Source organism: Ruditapes philippinarum, unplaced genomic scaffold, assembly GCF_026571515.1.
Source record: "Ruditapes philippinarum isolate M1 unplaced genomic scaffold, ASM2657151v2 ctg980_1_1_1_1, whole genome shotgun sequence".
In the NCBI taxonomy this organism is placed as follows: Eukaryota; Metazoa; Mollusca; class Bivalvia; order Venerida; family Veneridae; genus Ruditapes; species Ruditapes philippinarum.
The window spans coordinates 41,563-64,099 of NW_026859330.1; the positions used below are offsets into that span (position 1 = coordinate 41,563).

At 30.7% G+C, this 22,537-nt stretch overlaps 1 protein-coding gene across 1 annotated transcript; it reads right to left on the bottom strand.

The window, feature by feature from the left end:
- Positions 1-1,971: 1,971 nt before the first annotated feature.
- Positions 1,972-17,808, bottom strand: LOC132756107 (glutamate receptor ionotropic, kainate glr-3-like). Its single transcript, XM_060747097.1, has 15 exons — positions 17,760-17,808; positions 17,061-17,180; positions 15,689-15,819; positions 14,100-14,258; positions 11,363-11,545; positions 7,588-7,695; positions 6,274-6,374; positions 5,923-6,013; positions 5,392-5,615; positions 4,839-4,951; positions 4,130-4,350; positions 3,493-3,611; positions 3,395-3,432; positions 2,772-2,904; positions 1,972-2,236 (listed from the first exon to the last, which is right to left on the bottom strand). The coding sequence occupies exons 1-15, from the start codon at positions 17,806-17,808 to the stop codon at positions 1,972-1,974; spliced, it is 2,055 nt and encodes a 684-aa protein (XP_060603080.1).
- Positions 17,809-22,537: the final 4,729 nt, after the last annotated feature.

The following is a 22,537-nucleotide window of genomic DNA, read 5'->3' on the forward strand; positions in this document are numbered from 1 at the left end:
TCTTTAAAAATCACTACAGCTTAGAATTCTTATATTCAGTGATTTAATATATCATGTTTGCGTACATTTAACTTTTTTAATTTATTTTGTATTTTCTGCATATATATAAACATTTAAGTGCTCTGAAAAACTTAAAAGCGAGTTATGCGGTGACGAAGAGCATATTTTGAATTTATAACTAAAACCACTTTTGGACAGTCTCTAGCATAACAATTGGAGCTAACTTGTGGCGGCTAGGGCAATAGCGAGCAGATCATTTAGGAAAGCACATTAGTTATCCGTGGGCTGTAATCTTAGTTCAAACTAAAGTTTAAATCGATATATTGGTCATCATATATATGATATAATGAATCAATTGTAATTCGTTGTGCCATAAATTACTATAAATATCAAAACCAAAGCAGTTCATCTGTTTCTCTCTATGTTTTATACGATCTCGGATTCTGTTCGTGCACAGGTGTACATTCTGCCACAGCAAAACATCTAATAGTTATTTTATTATCTAATCCAGTTGCATCTGGTTTCTTATATGTAAAAACAATTTTGATTCCATTCGTATCTGTCATGTATCCTTGTAAGTATTTCTTATAGCCCTCTATTTGTCTTCACCTTAAATCCCTACGCCATGATGAATCAATACCTATTCTGTCTGATAATACACTGTCTCGTCCGTGATATCTTCTACATTATATTGTATAAATAGTAAAATGGTATCTGTACTTACAATCGAAAAATAGAAAATTAAACAAAAATTTCTCTTCGTCTTCATAAAGGATGGTATCGTGACATTGACTTTCAATAACACAAAATTATGATTTCCAGTATATTTCTGGGTATATTTCTTTATCATATTTTCCAAATCTTTCCGGTTTAGGTGTCCCACCTGTTTCAAGTACCCCGCCAGATCTTTATAAGAAATTCTAATTTTTATGTTTTTAGGCTTTTGGACCTCAGTGGAGTTCGTTAAACGTACAAAGGCTACTTTGAATATTATTTGTGAAAACTGTGTCATGTTCAATTATTTTCAAAGTCATAAGTAACTGAATATAATTTGGGGGATATGTTTTGAGTTTGTTTCGAACGGGGTGTAAATTATCACTGATAAGCAAAACATTAAATGTACAATTATGAAATTAAATTGAAATAAAACTTGTTTCGATGGAAGAATTTTTTTCACATAGATTCATGTGCATTGGTTATTATCGAAAAACCGTACAGTTTAATATTTTTCAAACACAAACATCAATTCATTTTTTATCGGTTGATAACGCAATTGATCAATTTCATATCTTACGTAATGTATTGATTTTTCAAAATTCAATTTGATTTCGATATATTCTAAGCAATAATACTTTTCGAAACGTGTTAAAAGAAGGCAATGTTATCAGTTTTCAGAAGTAATGAATAATTTTCAGATTATAAAAGATTGTCATTGTGAGATCCCGTTCATATCATTAAATAGTTCAATTGCATTTTTTGATAACGAAGATAAATATAATGTACTCAGGTAAGAATAATAGAACCATGAAATAATTTGATAGGAATTAGATTTAATATCAAAATCTACCAAGAAATCACAACAATAATGCCGTTCAAAACGAACTTCCAGTTGCGGAAATATATCATTTCTGATATAGTGCAAACTCCGACTTTATCTAAATTTGCAAAAATGTGAATTCAAGTTAATCCATATTACATTTGTATAAACGTGTAAGACTTAGTGTACAATTGAGTGTGTTTAGTGAATAAGATGATTGGCTAAATTGATATTTTATTTGAAGTGTTAAAACTTCCTTTTACCAAACAAAGGATTTTTAAACTGTTATGAAACAATAAATATATGATACGATATTGATATCATATGCAACAAAGTGAAATAAATCAAATACAACAATGCTCATAAGGTAGGTAATTATCGTAAAAGAGTATGTCAAACATTAACAATGCCAAATGCACCGTTGTTATTTTCAATCAATTAACCGAATCACGTTTGAATTTCCAAGACTTTCTCCTTTGCATTCGACCATGACAATATTTTCCAATGATGACTTCAACAACAAAAACACAGAAACTAATCACCGCACCACCGGCAGCTACATAAAATGCACTCTGTACGTCTATAATCGAGATTGGCTTGGCTTCAGTTACTATTGAATCGGCACAAATTGCCTTTGACTTTGTCCACCATCGTCTTTTCCATTCTTCAATTAATCCAGATTCCTGAATAACTAACATCCTGCATAAATTCAAATCATTATACATCCAAAATTGTTTTGACTTTTTGTTTGCTTTGTAATTATAATCATGGTATTATTCAAGATGCAGTCCTTTTCAACTTGTGCCAAATGATTATTCGAGCGTGCCCATATTATGACAGACGTTTAATTGATTGTTAAAAAGAAAAAACAACATAAAGAATTATTGATGGTTATTGCGATTTCTTTATTTTTTTGGCATTGGTTCCAAAATAGGTTTAATGATTAAGAAAAATGCCCTATTATTGTTTAAATGCCAAAAGTTATATAGATATGCACGTTGCGTGTTATTGGTATGAACTCTATTAATAGTAATACATTGGTAACGTGTGAATGGTTGGCAAAAATTATGGTGGTGATAAAATGAAATACATTGAAATTTTATGTTAATAATTAACAAGCTATTTTTATTTTACATGATAAGAAAACTAATATGATTTTATAAAACCTTTTAAAATAATAATTTATTGATCGTTATATATATATAAATCATACATTCATAGATAATACACTTACTGCTTTGTGAATATTTGCTCGTGTGGTGAATTATTGGTGAATCCAAACGCATATCTAAGAGGCAAAAATTTGTCTTTAATCATCATAAGATCGCAATCTTTGGCCATCTCAAACTCCATAACGACAGAGTCACCTTAATCACGAAATAAATAATGCATACATTGTAAGTTCACACTTGTTCTAAAAATCAACCCTGGCCAATTATTATTGGCATGTATTATCACAGTTATTTTTATTATTTTCATTATTCATTTACACCTCATTATGTGCACTTTAAATATCTATGATGTATATGGTACAATGTCATATCATTCATGTGTTAAACGCATATAATATAGGGGCTGTGCTACAACTGGTTTTGCGATAAAACGAATTTTGTAATAATTTATTACAAAGGTCGTTGCGACGACATAATTTTGTTGCAATTTTTCACAACAAGTTTTTCAATAAAAGCGAGCTTTTTAAATAAATTATTCTTATATCAGATTTGATATATATATTATACTCTAAACATAATGATATTGATCATTTATATGAGGACTGACATTAAGTGAGTTTATATCACAGAGTGTTGAGTCAAAATATTTGCAAAACTACCGGCAGTAACAGGAGGGTGTCCTTACAATTGAAATGTATTATTACATTTTTTTCTAACGATGAACTACAATAGTACATGTTTTGAAAGTGATTAATGTCAGCTTACTTACCTATCCAGCCATACTATCCTTTTTTAACTTTTTCAAGTTGAACATCAAAATCAACGGCTAACACTGTTGGGTCTTTCTTACTAAATTCAGCTATTGCATCCCCCACTCGTCTAAATACTGGTCTTTTAGAAGTCTAATTATATAATGATATTATGGCTTAATACTTAAATAAACAAATTAATAACAACAACAACAAACACTTTCAGACTCAAGACTATGATAATCGTTTTTAAGGCCAGTATATTAATTTTCAATTTTGGCTCTCACATGACCTATCTATAGAGACAAAAACGATATTAAAGTCATAATACAACTTTTAAACTGTAAAGCATCTAATCTTAGTTTTTTAATGTGTCTTTTGTTTTGTAATTATACGTATGTTTTACACAAAGAGTAAATTGCAACGTTTATCGTGTGTTTTAGGAAGAATGTTTATCATGAAAAACAATACGCGACATGTCAACGTAATTTTGAAGGGTGTTTTAGCTTTTTTGAATCACTTTAGTGTTCAATTTCTTAAACAAACAAAACCGTTGACATTACAGGTAACAAAGTCATGGTCATAGTAGGACTCGCACCCACGATTTCTAAATTACAGGCAGTTACCTTTGCTTCTTTGATAAAATTAACCCCCTTACCCCAAGCTTTTACCTCAAAAACAAATTCTGCGCTTGTACCTCTTTGTACGCCCCACTGATATGTTCCCTTTAGGTCGGCCATTTCATCAAGGGTTTCAAACGGTGGTTTATCTTTTGTCACTGTAAGGAAAGCTATAAGGTTTCCACAATATGTTCCCACAATAACTATTGCAAATAACCGCCAGGAACAAATCAGTGTTCGTCCCGCCACAGATTGAGGTAAGTTGACACTGCCTGTGGCAGAATGAAATATAAAAATGTATAATACTGTCAAACATTCTTTATTTTGATAGATGCTATTACAATGTGATATTATTTCGATTTCATCTCTTATCAAATCAGGAACTGAATGTATATTAACAACTTGAACATGACTTTAATAATGGACACAAAATAAGCGTTTATAAAGTATACACATACTATTAAGTTTTTAAGTCAAAAAGCTATTTTGACATCATAAAAAGTTTTCTTTATATCTTAAAATTATTGTCAAATTATTTAAGCTTAAATCTCAAACACTTTAATTGAGATATATTAAAAACAATATCTAAAGGCCTTAAAAATAATGTTTTTAAGAGAAAACGTAATTATAATTTTCTCTTTTTGCTTAATAAATCTTTAGAGTACGATATATAATATGTTTTTGACAATAGTAATAATTTGCATAATTTCAAATTTTTATCAATTATAATAATGCATAGTCGTTTAATATTTCTACATACCTTGTGCAAACAGGGTTCCGTACATGTACCATAGTGAATGATTAAACGATTGGAACACATTAAGCCAAGAATAGTCAAAACCATCATCAGTCCGGGCGTAAAAAGGATTATATCTAAAAAATAAAAAGTATCACAAAACATATAGGCACCACTCAAAATGGACTCTGAAAATAAACAAATTCATACAAACAGTCGAATATCAACAACTTAACGTATACAAGAATTACAACTAAACGTATACAAGAAGATAATAAAGAAATATTACAAAATATAGGATATTCCTCGTTAAAGCCCATTATGCCTCCTCAAAAATGCTTTTATTTTTTACAAATGTATTTTAATTCGATTGTGTTGGAAGCTATAAACTTATTCATAAGAACTACTAATTTCTTCGGGTGATAAGCATAGCATGCACGTGCAAGCAATAATCTAGACGTTATTAGTCAATGTTTGCCCTTTCTAAAGAAAAAAGAGTATCTGTTTCTGAGGCAAAAAAACATTGAAATATAATTATTATTCATGTGATTTTATATGTTAAAAAACAATAGCATACTTTTCCAAAAGAGATAAAATGAACGACATTATCGGCAGGCAAATCCCGATGGTCATAAGCACTTTCCAATGCAATGGATCAACGAGCGTCCTCCATTTTCTAGCGTTTGGGTCCGGTTTCTTTACCAGAACAGATGTATAGCCATAGAAAAATGGAAACATAAAATCCATTACAAGTTCCCGCTCTTTTTGAATGGTTGTATCTGCTGCAACTATGTCAACTTCCTATATTGAAAAAAATGAATGAGATTATGAGATGTGTAGGAAGTGTCTGATTACAAATATTGTGTAAACCAACATTTATATAGTATATTAATTGCTTACAATGTTGTATTTTAAAACTAAACCTTTTCATACCGCCCCATGATTTGCGATTTTAAAGAGTCGGACAAAACAACAACATTGAGCATTTGCAAATGGAACATGAAACAATCGAAAAATACTTAAACTAACATATCTAAATACACGTTTTATTCACAAAGTGAATAAAGTGGACGGAAAATAATTAGTTTTAATAAATAGAGATAATAACTTCTCTTTGCAGTTGTCCTATCATTCCATTAAACGTATTGTTTGGACCTGGACGCCCCCACGTTTGATCTGGAGGTTCTGTTAACGTGTACCTAGAAATAAAAGAACATAATGCTCTCATACCAGCTAATAACCATTATCATGTGGTATTTTTGAAGAAACATAATAACAATATCCTTGAACCATTTTAGGTAGTATATATAGTCAATGCATTCTACATATTAAATGAACAACAAATGAGTAAAATACATCTTGTAAAGATTGAACTGACAAATGTTCCAAATGTGATATTGCGTTGTATTTGTTTGGGACAGTTTTGTATCATTTTCTTAGTTATTTTATAAATACATACGTAAAATTAAGTCTCCATGCTAATTCTTTCAGAAGATTCATACAGATGCCTCCATAATTCGCTGTTCCATTTACTTCCGTTTTAATGACAAAGGGGACAAACTAAAACAGTTTTGAAACAAATCATGCGAATGATCACAAAATCGCATTGTCTTACTGGTTTAACATTCAATTGATATATACTATTTTAGAAACTGTTGTGCGATTAAATAAAACCATCATTTGCATGTTTCATTTTTTGCTAAATTGAAGACATTACACAAATGTATTATATTTACCTGTGAATTAAAACCGCTTCGCTCGGGGACATTTAATAACTAATGTATGACCGTGTATTATTGTACGTTCATTACCTTACTTTTCAATGGATAATCGTGACATTAAGGCTATAATCGTTATCTATATAATCGTTTTATTACTGTTATTTTTTTCTAGAATCAAATGAATTATGTTGTTTTATAAATTCTTTATTTATAAAAAATGTCTTGCGAAAATATGGCCGTTTATTACCCTTCCTGATTTTTTCCGCCTTTTTGATTGGATATTGATCACCCAAACGAAACTGATATTACCGAGCCTGACGGGTAATATACACACTGAATTTCCCCGTTGGGTACCCCATGTTATAAACAACATGCGCTGAGGTGATGCGCGTACGGTTTGATTTTACGCGGTGTAAATTCCGATTAACAAGCATATTTAAACTGTCAAATGATAAATATTTACCAAAGTAAAGTAGTGATACATATTCTCATTAGTATTGAAAACAAATATGAACTCGTGAAAGCTTAATATTAATTACAAAAAAATGCGTTCAATAGACTACTCCTTTTCACTTCTTTATATTCGTTAGGTACGGGAAAAATACTTCATGTATTTATGTAACGTCATGTCGTGATGAAGGGGTACCCTAAAGGGCATCTTATTTCGACGTTTCATTTGAAACAGCAATGATTTTTTTAAAAAAATCGTCTAAACTCGGCAGGGAAGGGTTACCGTAATAAAATTATTATTTTGGTTTTGGAGTGAAACATGTGGATATATTACCCGCCAAGATAAAATATCACCCTCGCCTAACGGCTCGGGTGATATAAAATCTAAGCAGGTAATAACATATAATATAAACGACTGTTCGCTTTGGGTAATATAGCCTCATAAGTTTTTATACTGGACAATTTAACCTTTACAATGTCTATAAAAGATTATAGATTTTAGCTTCTCGAGCTTTTAATTTTTTATATATAATCATATACCTAACAAGTCAAAATTAAAATTATATAAAATATAATCAAATAGTAAAGATTTTAAAATGTACATGCAATGTAGATATCAAAAACTGCCTTCCATTGTAACCGAACTTTGTGTTTGGGAACATAGCAGCATGAATGATAATTTTACCACGCTTCCACACGTAGCCACGTAGCTTAAAGCACGACCTTGTTTCTTCCACATTAATGTTTCTATTATATAACCTTCACATTTATCCACTGACCTCCAACTGCTAGCCTTCTGTAGTTTAAATAGAGGTATAAAGTAAACATTTGATTTAATTTATTGCAATAAGACTGTCTGTTATTAGGCTGATGTTAACAAAACCAAATAAAAGTATATTAAAGTAATATACAAATAAATCAATTATTTTCCTTTGCATTTAGAATTTAAATGTGAGTGAATCATTCAGTATCGATTAAATTTGGGTCAAATCTCTCATTCGTTAGATAATTTTTGTATAAATTATTTATCATACATTTTCGTCGTGTAAAAGACGCCTTCTGGTGTTGTGCCATTATTTGACAAATTACCCGTAAAATGGCGAACGCACACTGTCACAAGGGGACGCTCGTTATAAATTGTGTGTTTCAAATGATTATCTGTTCTAGTTATAGAAATATTCAAGTACATGTCAAAATTTCAGAACATTTTCTATGTCAAGTTTTGACGTTCAAGTGTGGCCTTGACCTTCTCTGGCACAAGGGTAAAATAAATTCTGCACATTGCCCTGTTGGGGTTAACATTTGAGTCAAGTTTGAAGAAAATCCTGCTATAAGTATAGAATTTATAGGGCGGACACGACATATTGTCTAGTATTGACTGTATGTAGATTTAAAGACTTAACTTTGTTAAAATGCAATACAAAGTAATGAAACTTGACTTGCATATCTTGCTTGTGACACCGCATACATATTTTAAGTTTTAAGCAAATACCTGTGCTAGTTTCAGAAATACTCAGGTACGTGTTAAAATTTAAGACCATTTTCTTAGTCAGTTTTTGACCTTTCAAGTGTGACATTGAACTGAAGCCGGCACATATGTAAATGGGCTCTGCACATTACCTTGTTGAGGTGAGGTGAACATTTGAGTAAAGTATAAAGAAAATATTTCCTTTAGTATAGGATTTATAGAGCAGACACGACATAGTGTCTAATAATGGATTGTATGTAAATTTGAAGACTTAAAAAGGGGCATAGCTTTGTCAAAATACAATACAGAGTTATGACCTGCATAATTGTATTGTCACACTACATAACTTCATATATATTTTAAGTTTCAAGCAAATACCTTTTCTAGTTTCAGAAATATCCATATACATGTTAAAGTTAAAGAATATTTTCTAAGTCAATATTTGACCTTCAAGTGTGACCTTCACCTTAAGCCGACAAAAGGGTAATTTGAGTCAAGATTGGAGAAAATCTTTCAATTACTCTAGGACTTACAGATCGGACACGACATACTGTCTTATATTTGATTGTTTGATATTTGACATTAATTTTGACCTTGGCCTTGAGCTGACACATGAGCAACATGGGTTCTGCAATCGCCTTGTTGAGGTGAACATTTGAGCCAAGTTTGAAGAAAATCTTTCAGTTGGTATAGGATTTATAGAGCGGACACGATAACGGAGACGGACGGACGGACGGACCGACTGACCGACTTGACAAAGCGAATTCATTATAGCCCGCACCGTTTTTGTGGTGGGGTATGATTATTAACTTTAGTGATAAAATTAAAAATGCATTTATATCTACATGTTGACACGACTCGCCCATGCCGCCAACAACATTGCATAAGTCAAGTAAACGAATATAGACAGTGAATATAAATAGCCATGTACTTGTATGGAAAGCCTTGACTGATCAATGATTATAAAAATGAACGTTGTTGTAATACAATGTGCACTTATGAATACATTATGTGGACGCATCCTTTAATATGAATTCAACAGAACAATATATGATGTCAGTGTGTCTTTAAATGATGTCGACCAATCATTATACTATGAGCATTCATGAATATATTATGTGGAAGCATCATTATGTACTGTCAACTTATCAATATAATTATCATGTCAATCTTTCATCATACGATAAGAATCTATTGTTATACGGTGTGCATTTATGAACATATTATGCGGTAACATTATTATATAATGCCAACTAATATATGTTTAATATGTTATGTCAATCTTTCATTATACGATGTGAACCTACAATTAAGTGACCGCTGCTTAATATGAAGTGCAATCATCATTATATCGTGTGCTTTTGTCATTATACTGACGGGGTTAAATTTACCGGGTCATATTTCTCTACGCACTGTTCGGAGCGGGAACTGTCTATATCTCAACAGTTGAAGTACACGTGATAAAATCCCAAGACTTGCGGGAGTATAAGGACACATTTACATATATATAGTTTTTAGTTGACTCTATATAAAGACGAGTCTACATAATATAGTATTGTTTTGAATCTATATAAGAATGGTTCTGCATAATATATTTGTAATTGCACATCATATAATAAAAGACTGACATCATACATATATAAAGACAGATTGCGATAATATATACTGTTATTATGACTCTATATAAAGATAGTTTCACATGAAATATTCATTACATTAAATGTACATCGTATAATGAATGATTGGCATCATATAATGACACATTTACATCATATAATGCTAAATAGATAAATACAGAATCCCATAAACAAGCCCAACACGGCAAAATTGAAAATGTTGCAGGCTCGGTTTGATTGAGTGTTGACTCCATATAAGGATGATTTCTCATAATTTACTGGTATTATGGCTCGACTCGATATACGAATGGTTTCACATAATATACTGAAAAATGCCCATCGTATATTGACAGATTGAAATGATATAAGGAAATATTGACATTATATTCTATTGACTCTATATAAAGATGGTTCCATATGATTTATTCATACCTTTACATCATATAAGGACAGAAAAACATGATATATAGTTATTTGACCTTATATAAGGATGGTTCCACTTTATATATTCAAATATGCACATCGTATAATGATAAATTGACATCATATAAAGACACATTAACATCATATACATGTATTGTTCTGTTGACTATAGATTAGGATGGTTTCACATAATATATTCATTAGTGCACATTGTATAAGGAAAGGTTGACTCAATATATTGCTATTTGGACATAACAAAGTTTAGGTTTATAATTATTAGACAGTCAAGGCTTTCAATATACTTGACTTATGCAATGTTGTTTGCAGCATGGGCAAGTCGTTAACGCGTCAGACCAGCAACCAAAAGAGTAATAGTCACGTTGGTTCAAACCCCTGTAAAGGTTAGCTAGAGCAAGAAACTTCGCTTTTTGCTCAGTACTGGTTGGTCCAGGAACGAAATGGATTATACGTCTATCCTACACAATCGAACCAGAAAATAACTTTTGAATATTAAACTAAAGTTTGAGTTCTAAATAATTCATTGTCATTTTCTCAACTTGAATGATGTTGTTTTAGCATTATTTTGGTACAAAAACGACACGTTAAGAAACTGTGTATCTATCTACCTTATCACATTTTTCAGTACAATTTTTTGAGAACGTAGATATGATCGGAAACGCGGCAGTTAAATGCATTTTGTAATGGACCATCGCTGTTGTATTTCGGTTTCGGCAAAATTAATGTTTTGAAAAGTTTAAATGTACACCGTTTGTGTTATTTTCTTGTTTTAAACCTGCTTTTCTTTTAGTCACATGAATAATAGTACAATGTCATATATTTCATATACATCAGTCATAGAAAGGTACCTACCGCAGGAGAATCTTCATCTTGAAGTCTTGGAAAGGAAATCACTGCTACATTATCAAGGTCATTTGCACATTCCGTGATGGTTGTGCCAACATTTCTGTCGTTGTCGAGACTCGCAATAAGCCATCTTGAGAACTGTTTTATCAACGTTTTCGGCAGCTTGTTTTTACTGTCAAATGTGTTCGCCTGTACAATATCACAACACTAATTATTATTTAGTATTTACAACTTACAATTATGTTTTGGTTGGATGTAATTGGGATACATGTGACAGCCATCTTACCAAAATAATCAAACAAGAAACAAACAAAATACTGATGGCAAATGAAAATAAACAGGCTACAAACTAAATTATCACTTAATTGAGAAACAACATAAACGACATCCAAGATTCAGAATTGCTGATTGTGTCTATACTCGCGTCAAATAAATTAAATTAATCTATATACATGTATATACAATATTTGTGTTCTGTTTAATCACCAAAGTGTATTATGTATACTTACCGTATGTAAAAGTCGTCGAATGCAATTAAATTTACAGAGAACCACGAAGTTGATACTACCTGTAGTTGGTACAGTGCGAATATAAGCATCTAATAAAAGTTTATGAAGATCTGTCACTTTGTAAATATTGTATAAAATTGCCTTGACATTTTCTTTTGAAACACTGTTAATAAGCCGAGAGCTTTCGTGTTCTGTAGATGAGAAGAGAGCATGAAATAAACGTGACTAGCCGGTGCTAGGGAGCTTGCAGTAAACACTGCGGTCAATGAAGACACAATTAAGCAAAACCTGCAATATCTGAATATAACCGCGTTTGGCTAACTTCAATATTATTTAACTACGACTCGTTATGGTATTTTTTAAATTTTGTACTTGAGGAATTTTGTACTTAAGGAATGTTAAACACTTAAGAGTCGATACATTTTTTATGTATTTGAACTGCACAATTATCTATCTATATTCAATGAATGTCAAACCCCTCGCGGGGATCTAGATATAATGTACTATTATAAAGCACTTTTATTCATTCGACTCTTTTATGATATCAAAATGACTATAAATGCAATTAAATGATAGTGAACAATCAATATTTTTACATTCTAATGTAAAATGCTGGCTCAATGGAAATTTATATTTTGCTACTCATTTCTTTGGGAAAAAATACTTAGGTTTAAAACAATCAACTAAATGCGCAAATTGATGTGATACTAATTTCTACCAGTGTCGTCTTCATAAAATATAAACACTTCTGTCCACTTCAACAACCCGGCAATGATTGTAGATAAAATACTTGATACGTGTAACTCTACCTGTAATAGCAAAAGCCAGGCTTATCTTACTCGTGTTTTATATATTAACGGCGCATTATGCTTATAATATGATTAAATGTTTCGTTTATTGCCATACGTTTTATAACGTTAAAATAATGGTTAAAGAGCATGTTAGATGGGTATCATCTATACGAAATAGCGCTGAATGTGAAAGTATTTGTCATGAAAGAAGCAAAATGTAAACAAAGTAACATTTTGACTTCCATCAATATAACTGTACATCTGCCAAACAAAAACATAGGCAAAAGATGGTTCAGGTAATTCGCCAATCAGTAACCTTTAAGAAACTAAAGCAGGACATGAAAAATTAAAGCTTTTGAAAAATAAATTTTATTATGTTGCCTTTAACTGCTTAGGCATCGTTGTCATGAAAAATAAACATTAATGCATTTCTAGGACATAATTTGCCTTTAAAATTACGTTTTATTTCTTGAGTATAAAGGTGTTTTATAATTTTACCAAACGTGTGACAAGTTTTGAGTTAATAATTTTGTATACGTTAAATGAAAATCCACTTCAAATAGCACCAAATTGGACCATTTTTTATTTATCAAATTTATCTTATCATTCAATAATGAAACATTGAAGAGCGGCAAAATTGCCGTTTGTTTTAATAGATCATTTTTGTAACGAACTTTTTTTATATAAGGAAAAAGGTGACTAATAAACATATACTATGGTCATCCTTGGGTAAAATATTGCAATCACTGAAACTTTTTTGTATTATGAAAATCTTGTTGAATATGTCTAATTCGATTAAAATAATTGATAATATAAGCATTCTATATTACAGGTCAAGGAAAGTTGGTCTTTTAAGAAATACTGCCAGATTTTTTAATGACACTATATGATATTCATATTGCGACCACCTGTAGTTTGTAAAATCTTAAACACATGACTACTTTTTATGAAGTCAAACTATGTTTATTATATATTTAAGACGAGACTTTGTAACATTCATCATTATTTTGTAATATCAAATTTAAGCACTATATATCTTTAAGCTGAAAAATAATAGAACAAATTATGACTTCCTAATTAATGTAATTAACTAAAAATGGTGCCTTGCCAATTTAATTTCATACATTGTAATACCCAATCAATATAATATTTGTTAAAGTATCTGAGTATCTATTTTAGATTGTATTAGTTGAAAATGTTTTGATTCGCTAAAAGGTTGTCGATATTTTTTTAAATGATTTATATTCACACATGTTTGCAAATGATTTCCATAAGTAAACAAAACCTGTATTTCTGTTAAAAACATAATTATTTTATTGAGTTCAAAGTTTAATATTAATTTAACAAGGTACTTTTAGTATCAAATATATTTGTGATAGGGACATGCCTAATATTCCTTTTAGAGTAATTTAGATGTTAAATTTCTTTTTTTAATTTATTTACCTGCTTTCTGAATCCGGTTGCTCCATTCATTGACGTTAGGATTTTAAACACTTCTGTGTTGCTCAGACAATATATCTCTTTTATATTTGTAGACTTTACCACGCCACACAATTCCTTTCCTTTGAAATCTGTATTGGTATGTTTGTATACTAGAGATCTCTTACAAATAAAATGAAAAGAAAGTTGCTTAAACAACAATTTTGTTAATCTTTATAACATATCCTGACAACTTACTGTTATGTACTAGTACCATTACTTCTCCGACGATATTGACAATGAAATGTTTCTTTAGACAATTTTAATCGAGTTCTTAAATTCCTGGAAGATTCATAAGTGATACTTGATTATCAATCCCAAAGAACATAATACGAAATTTATATTTTTTTATAACAACCACTTGATAGATAAAACATTTCTTTATTTTTTCATGTCGGCAAATGTGATTTTTTTGATAACTTTGGAACAATGCGAAATAAAATTTGACGAAACATTGCACGTATACTGCCGTCATTGCATTTTCTCGAACAAACCAAACATACAACAATTTCAATTGTCCAGTCTACGCTTTATATACGGCATATTGTTACTTCTTATTTTATCAACATAGCATTTTACTGAGAAAAGTGATCTTTCTACGCCAAATAAATTATGACAATAAATATTAGCGAACTTTCTTTATCGTCAAACAATTTGATAATAATTCAGCATGATTAAATATATCTGAATAATATACACGCAATCGTTATCAATAATTATGATAAATTGTATTACATTTAAATGACGTATTGTTTACAAATCAAATGAATGTAATGTTCTGTTAAATTGACATTATGCTCATACTTTCATAGTGAATTTCACCTGAAATGACTATATATTTCAAAAGATTGACTGTTAAAATGGTGATTGACCAACAGTTCATATTGAAAAATTATTAGAATAAAATCTAAATCTGCTTTATATGACTGTAAAAAGACTGCCCTTGTATTTACGAAAAGTTCGTTAGGATCCATGCGCTTTTTATTGTCTATGTGAAATGATTATTTATATTAAGAGGAAATATAGCAAAATGAAAATTTATTTTGACTTTCACATAATCACCTATTTTATACCCTTGGATGGGCATAATGTCACTTTAAATATTTAACGCGATTGTATCTATATAGTTACTGATTTGTTATCTCATTAGCAAATTGACTTAGTGTATGATCAATATAAAGCCCTACGGCGAGTCATCTTATCAGACAAACGTATACAATCTTCGGTTTAGCTAAAGGTACATGTATGAAAACTCGTTTAGAACAATCCATCGAATCGTCGGTTGAAACTATCCATAAATATACAGCTGGTCCCTATTTTACATTTTTGTATCAAACACTTCCTTTCCAGATAAAAATGAGGGCGTAAATATTCTCATTTTGTTAAACAAGCGTAAAGAAGTACACGATTCTATAAAAAAAAAGTCATTTATTATATTAGTATACTTGTTTCTATAAATGTACATCTGTTACATTATTGCTTTGTTTGTAAATGTGTTTACCAGACTACGTGTATATTGTACGATATACGTTTCAGGATACTTGATATTTTACCTCATTTATATACTTGGGTGTACGTCCCCAGTGTATCAGTGGTACAGATGGCCTCAAACCGGAAGTTTTAACGTTTCCTTCATGCAAAACTATTATCACATCAACACCGTGCTTCTTGTCTAATTCATATACTGGAATATAGATTTCATCAATCATAGATGAAGGTTTTATAGAGGTAAATTAAGAAATATATCATTGTTATTCATATTAATTATTCGTTTGTCAAATGTTCATTCACGTCAAACTCTACAAAAAAATATATCTTTTGTAACTAATAACATAAAAACAATTAAAGTTAAAGAGTTGACATCCAGAGTGACTCAATATAATGATTGCCAAATATTGAGGGGGTTTTTTTTGTTTCATAATTCAGTTTGTTTTATTTTAGAAGAATATAACTCAATCTGTTCATTTCAGAAGAAAATAAGTATAATTATAACGAAATTAATAAACGTATAGTTTTTACAAATCCTTAATAATGCTTTTACAAAAAAAAGAACATTTCAGTAAGATTAGAAAAACACATACAGGTAAAAAATGGAATATAATATTAGGCTCGACCTTGAATGAAAACAATGCTATTTTAGTCTGTTAAATCATTAAATAGGTCGTAGGCAAACACATGTATATACAACTTTTTACGTGTTTTTGTCATAATATAGTCAGTAAAAGTATGTGAGTCAACATTAAGAGAACAAAATCTATCAAGAGTTGCTGCGGCTCGAGAAATTGAGAATAATTAATGCTGGCTTAGTAATAACTGTTATTGAAGTTATGTTTTGAATCCCTATATCTTGTGAGTTTCTAATATAAACAACCTTTGTAAGTAACTATATTCAAATACGAATGTCATTTATGAAGTTATAAAGAGTTAATTGATAATATTTATGATTTGTTTATTTGAATTACTCTATTGCTCTACCCATTTACTCGAACAAAAATTGAACAGTGTTACGAGAAAACATCTTTTTAAGGACGGTGTTTTGTCGCAGTAATATAATGATCGCAAACGTCCTATCTCACAGAGAGGCATTAAGGATCTGTCCCTTACTGACGTCGCATGTTTTTATATCAAGTGAATCTTTAATAACAAATGACATTTACACACGCGAAGGTTACAATTGTGGTACAGAAAAAAAAAATGTCACAATAAAAATTCATTTATTAGAAAACCAATACTGATAGTAGGATTTAGCGATGAACTTAGAAGAAATAAACCTGATTTTTTTAGATTAAACTGCTTTCTCAAAACTCAAGGTAATTGGCATGATCACACTTATTGCCTTCCGAGTGTTTTGTTGAGGTCCTACGCTTCAAATTGAATAATTACAATTGCTAAGTATGGAAACAAAAGTACAGAAGACCAACAAACCAGCCTTAAACGTTTGATATTGTTCGTTTACATCAACAACGTATCTGTAAAATGTGAGGTTATACGAATAAAACATTTCTGTGTTCCTGTAAAACCCAGTCGTGCCTTCTTTAACAATGCCTGTCAAAATATATAATAAAGCATGTAAAATGTATGCTCATCTCCACCATTTATCATTATGATACATATTACACCCGACAACTGCGTCTGTATCTGTAAATCTCTATTTTTTCTGTGACGAAATTAAGTTTATCACATAAACCGCGTAGCAGGAGTGTAATAAACCCATTTAATAAAAACGATATTACACTAGTGTAATAACACTTTGACGTGACGTCATTTGCGCTATATAGAAACATAGCGTTAAAGCGCGCTAATGTTTGCGTTACACTTTGGGCGCGTCATTTAAAAATTACTAATTATAACAGTTTACTGTTCTTATTTTATATATGTGATAAATAAAATATTATATTCGTGTAGATTTAATACTAAATTTATTGAATTCGTTGAATAAAACAATATTATATAATATGATTTCATTCAACTCGTTCAATAAATTTAGTATGAAACTACACTCATTCAATATCCTCTATTTATTATATTACTATCTTTCATATATGCTTGAAAAAGTAAAATATTTCATATAATAATGAAACACTCAAACAAAGTTTGTAAATGATTTTATCAATTTGAATGAACCTTTCATGTTCTTGGATGCTAGATGTAGCAATGTCCTTTCTATATACATTTTTGTTTATTTGTTTATCGATGAAATAGTTAAAGCAAACACTTAATTTAATTAAAAAAATCATTAAAGTATCATTATATTTTTTTATTAATTCACTATGACCAATAATCATGTTGTAATAGTTCATAAATGTATCGCATGCGTTCATAAAGTATCGGATCCAAATACAACCACTTGAATTTTTCCTTTTATAATAATTCCATCAGACACGTAAAGGAAATTCTAAATTCGAAAGCTATTTTCATTTAAATAAATTTCAATAAATACGTTCGCCTGACATAAAATAAAACTGAAGTAACTGAACCTTAAAACGTTCATTTATTGTATTATCAAATATGTAATATTTTTTTCTTATTTATTGACTTTAAAGATACCATTTACCTAAATTTAGAAAAGATGCGTCAGTGCAAATAACTGATGAGTTCCATAAAAGCAGAACAACGAGTACTAATCCGTTCGTCATGTTTCCTATTCGTATAATGACCACAATTTACCCCTTATAACAAAGAGAAATTGGTTCCAATGTAAGGAAAATTTAAATAGAGTAATGTTTAACAGTACACAAAGCGCCTCGGAGAGTAAAGTTATCAATGAAATATATCTTAAACGCCGTTTATTCATTTTCCCCACTGGAATAGAACCGATACTTATTTCATTTTATATCAATTATTTGATGAAATTGTCTTATTGCAAGTGAACGTTATGAAAGTTGAATGAACTTTACACAAATAGCAACAAATGTACTCCTATATTTCATATAAATACAGACAAGGTTCTATTTCTTAAAATGATATTAATATTTTAATTCTAACTAGCTAGGCTATTGCTAATGCTATTGTCAAAGGAATTCAACCCTAAGTTACATCTTAGCGACAGCATGAAACATCATACAGTCAGGCATATTTTTGTTACAAAGAAACATAAACAAATAAGGAAAATAGGTTTGTTTGATTTTCATAACTGTTAAACAAATATGTTGGTGTATTTAGGCCCAGTAGCTTTTAAAGTTGAAATAATTGAATCTTTTTAACTAAATTAACCCTTTCACTGCCATAGGGACGGCTTAAGCCGTCCCTGTTATTTTCGGCGTATTTGCCATATGGACGTCTTTAGCCGTTTCTATGATAATAATAGTAATAATAATAATAAATAAATAATAATGATAATAAAAATAATAATAAATATAAAGAAAATTATACCATCGACAATAATTATTATTTTACTAACGGATTTGAAACCATATATAATTATTATAATACTAATAACAAATAATAATAATTATATTAATTAATAATTTAGTAATTTCTTAGAAAATCCTCTGGCAAATAGGTGAACAATAAAACAATAACCCTCTGGCAGCGAAAGGGTTAATGTTTTGCGAATCCAAAGTTAATCACAAAATGTATATTTTAAACGTATGTCAATTTACATCGTCGAATGCATAAATATTAAATGATGTAGACATTTTAAAAAGCGGTCAGAGGTGAAAACACAGGTTTAATTATGATACTTCCAGAATAAACGAGTTTTTAAAAGGTATTTTATAGTTTTATAGTTATTAAAATAAAGATTAACCATTACTTAAAAGACGTTTAGATTCATTATCATACATCGTTCAGCATTAAGATAAAGTACTGATTCAATAAATATGCTTTACTTACTTTTCAGGACACACACAGTTATTAATAATAAAAACTAAATGTGATTCATTGCAATCGGGCAAAAATCATTGTCACAAAAGTGAGCTATTTCGTGTATATTTAAAGTCTGAGTAGAACATCTGTTTCGGCAAAAAAGCGAGTAAAAGCCAAAAATTAAATATGGCATTGAAATGTACGTCAAGTGGGATCACTAAGAAAGTCACTTCATTGTAAAGTGGGTGGCTTATTGCATACGTCACGTTGTAAGAGACGTTGTCCGGAAGGGTATTTTGAGCTCTGCGCTGCTGACATACGTTTTCAAACAACAGAGGACCGTTATGCACGAATGTTCTCTAACTTCAAGAATAGGTCGATTTCTAAGCATTTTGATAGTAGATATGTATTTTACTTTGATATTGCATAAAAACAAGCTTGCGAATCAAACGAGAATGTAAGAGGGTGTGACATGCCAAAACTGTTGCGAACGCTTTGAACAAACATGAATATCGAAAGTAATAATTTCAAAACGAAATGTGCACGAATCTTCAAAGTAGTTTTCTATCATAATACATAGTTAAATGTATATACAGTTGAGATGAAAAATAAAAGTGGAAAAAAATTATTGAAAAAACTTCGTCTATTTCGAAGAAATCAGAAACGTACAATACTGTTTCATTACATGAAAAAGAGTCCCTTTAAATAATGAACAGGGAATTGTTTCTAGAAAAGGTCCAGTATATTTTTTTAAATGCGTTTATTTAAGGTCGCCGCCGGTAAGCCCATATGGGCGACCGTACACTCAAGTCGGGCCATCTTAGAGCGTCCCGCCGAGATTTTTTCGTCGATTTTTTCCAGCTTTATTGGTGGAGGAAGACCCCAGGTGCCCCTTCGGGCATTATTTCTGGCACGAGCGGGCACCTGGGTAGAACCACCGACCTTCCGTAAGCCAGCTGGATGGCTTCCTCACATGAAAGATTTCAACCCTAGTGAGGATCGAACCTACAGCGGTGAGGGACCTGTGATCTCAAGTCAGCGACCTTAACCACTCGGCCACGGAGGCCCCAGTATAAACACCCCTTTCGCCCTTTTGTACTTGGGATATATCAATGTATATGATATTACAGCATTACGGTTAACGATGGTCATTTCTTCTCAGAAAGTAAATCCCCCAATCGTGCTGCATTTTGCAGAAGATAGAAATAGAATCAGAGCGCAGCAGTTCGTGACTTTTGTATCAGCGTCATTAGACTCTTTGTTGAGATTTCGACTGTTAAAGGGACGTAATTGCCATTTAAGTTAGATTATCAGGCTTTTCCCCTAGGAAGTTTGCAAGGCACAGGGGCACGTTTGTCGCAAAAGTGTGGCTGGGTCTGGGAGTAGCTGGGTAGGACCCTCGTCCCACGTTCGAAAATTCTATGTTATTTTTATGTTTGCTTCATAAAAATCTACTGTATTTAAGACTTTTCTTAAACAAAAAGATAACAATATATCATAATATTAAGAAAGCAACACAATCATTCTATAAACAACATACATTAACAGATCTTCACAGTCTCTCTTCATAGTCTTTCTTTACATTAGTGTGAACATCAATGTAAAAACAAAACAATATGCTGACCCATTGAAATAAACAGGAATCTCATTAGGATTTTGAAAATAGATGTCCAGAGACTCCTATGCCAGCAAATGAAGTGGTCCCAAATAATGTTGATTATGTTTTAAAGCCATATTTGCTGCTGTGATGCTGTTTATGTATATGATAAAAAAAACAGAATAAGGATTGACGGAGTCAGAGTTTGATGTTTTCAAAAAATAAACGTATTTAGGAAATGGTACTATGTCCCAAATGGGAAACACTGTATCATAAAAATGTCATTCAAAAAATCTGATATATAATTTCTAATACCCTACATTGTCAGACCATTACGCTGTTTTCCTTTTGGTTCACTTCATATTCCACCACCCATAAATATGTGATAGTGTCAAATATCTCCATCTTAACTTAAGTAAACAATATCTTAAGTAATTTTATTTTGAATGCTCTTACACACAATTTAATAATAACTAGATTCATTATTGCTACATCTTTTAATTATAAAAAGCGGCATCGCGAAATTTAATGCAAACCCATTCACAATTCTAATTGTTGTTGTCTAGTTGCTTTTGATTACATTCTAAATATTTTATATTATTTAAAGATTGTTTTTCATCGGGTATTCAAGAGGTATTGAAAGCAAAAATTTTTAAATTTGTAATTTACGGCAAAATTAGCCGTTGTTGATGAGAAGTTTTGAAGCAAATTTCTTTGTGTCATCGGGAACTTATTATCAAACAAGTCATTGATATTGTTAGCTTCTTGCAATTTCATTCGAACATGAGTACTGACGGTAACAAAATATGTTACGGACATCTTGCTTTTTATTCAGCCAGGATCGAAGACCGACCTAACCTATTACTTGCACCCAATAAACAATCTGTTAATATGTTTTAGACAACCACTGTGAAACACCGTAATTTGGGGTCAAACGTACTTAAGGGTTTTATTCCAAAGTGCGTTACGTACTTTGGAGTCCAACCCAAAGGTGCGTCAGGCACTTTGTTGTCACCCCAAAGTGCGTTACACAGGTACATATGCATGTTTTGATATCAGACACAAGTTAAAGGAAACAAAAATGCTTTCGTTCTCAAATATTATCTAGACTAAGTCCAGACGATAGAAATAATCTGCATTATCTCTAAATATATAAAATTTTAACATAATTTTTTAGATAATTTTCTTTTAAGAGAATACTCTGTAACAATGATAATCATCCTTACGGAGACTTATCCAATTCAAGCGTTCGATTGCAGGCAGAAAACTACAAAACTTCTTATTATTTTCTTCTAAAATCAAATTCCTTGTAACAAAATATAATCAAATTTATAAGGCTTCCTTAATCATTAAAGAAACAAAGTAACGATGTTTAGCATTTAACTAAAAGTGTATTCATTGGTACAATTCAGTTGTTTGTCTGACTTTAAATTAAGATGATAAGGTCTTTATGGAGAGGAAGAAAACATATAACTATAAAATAAAAGACAAATTATCA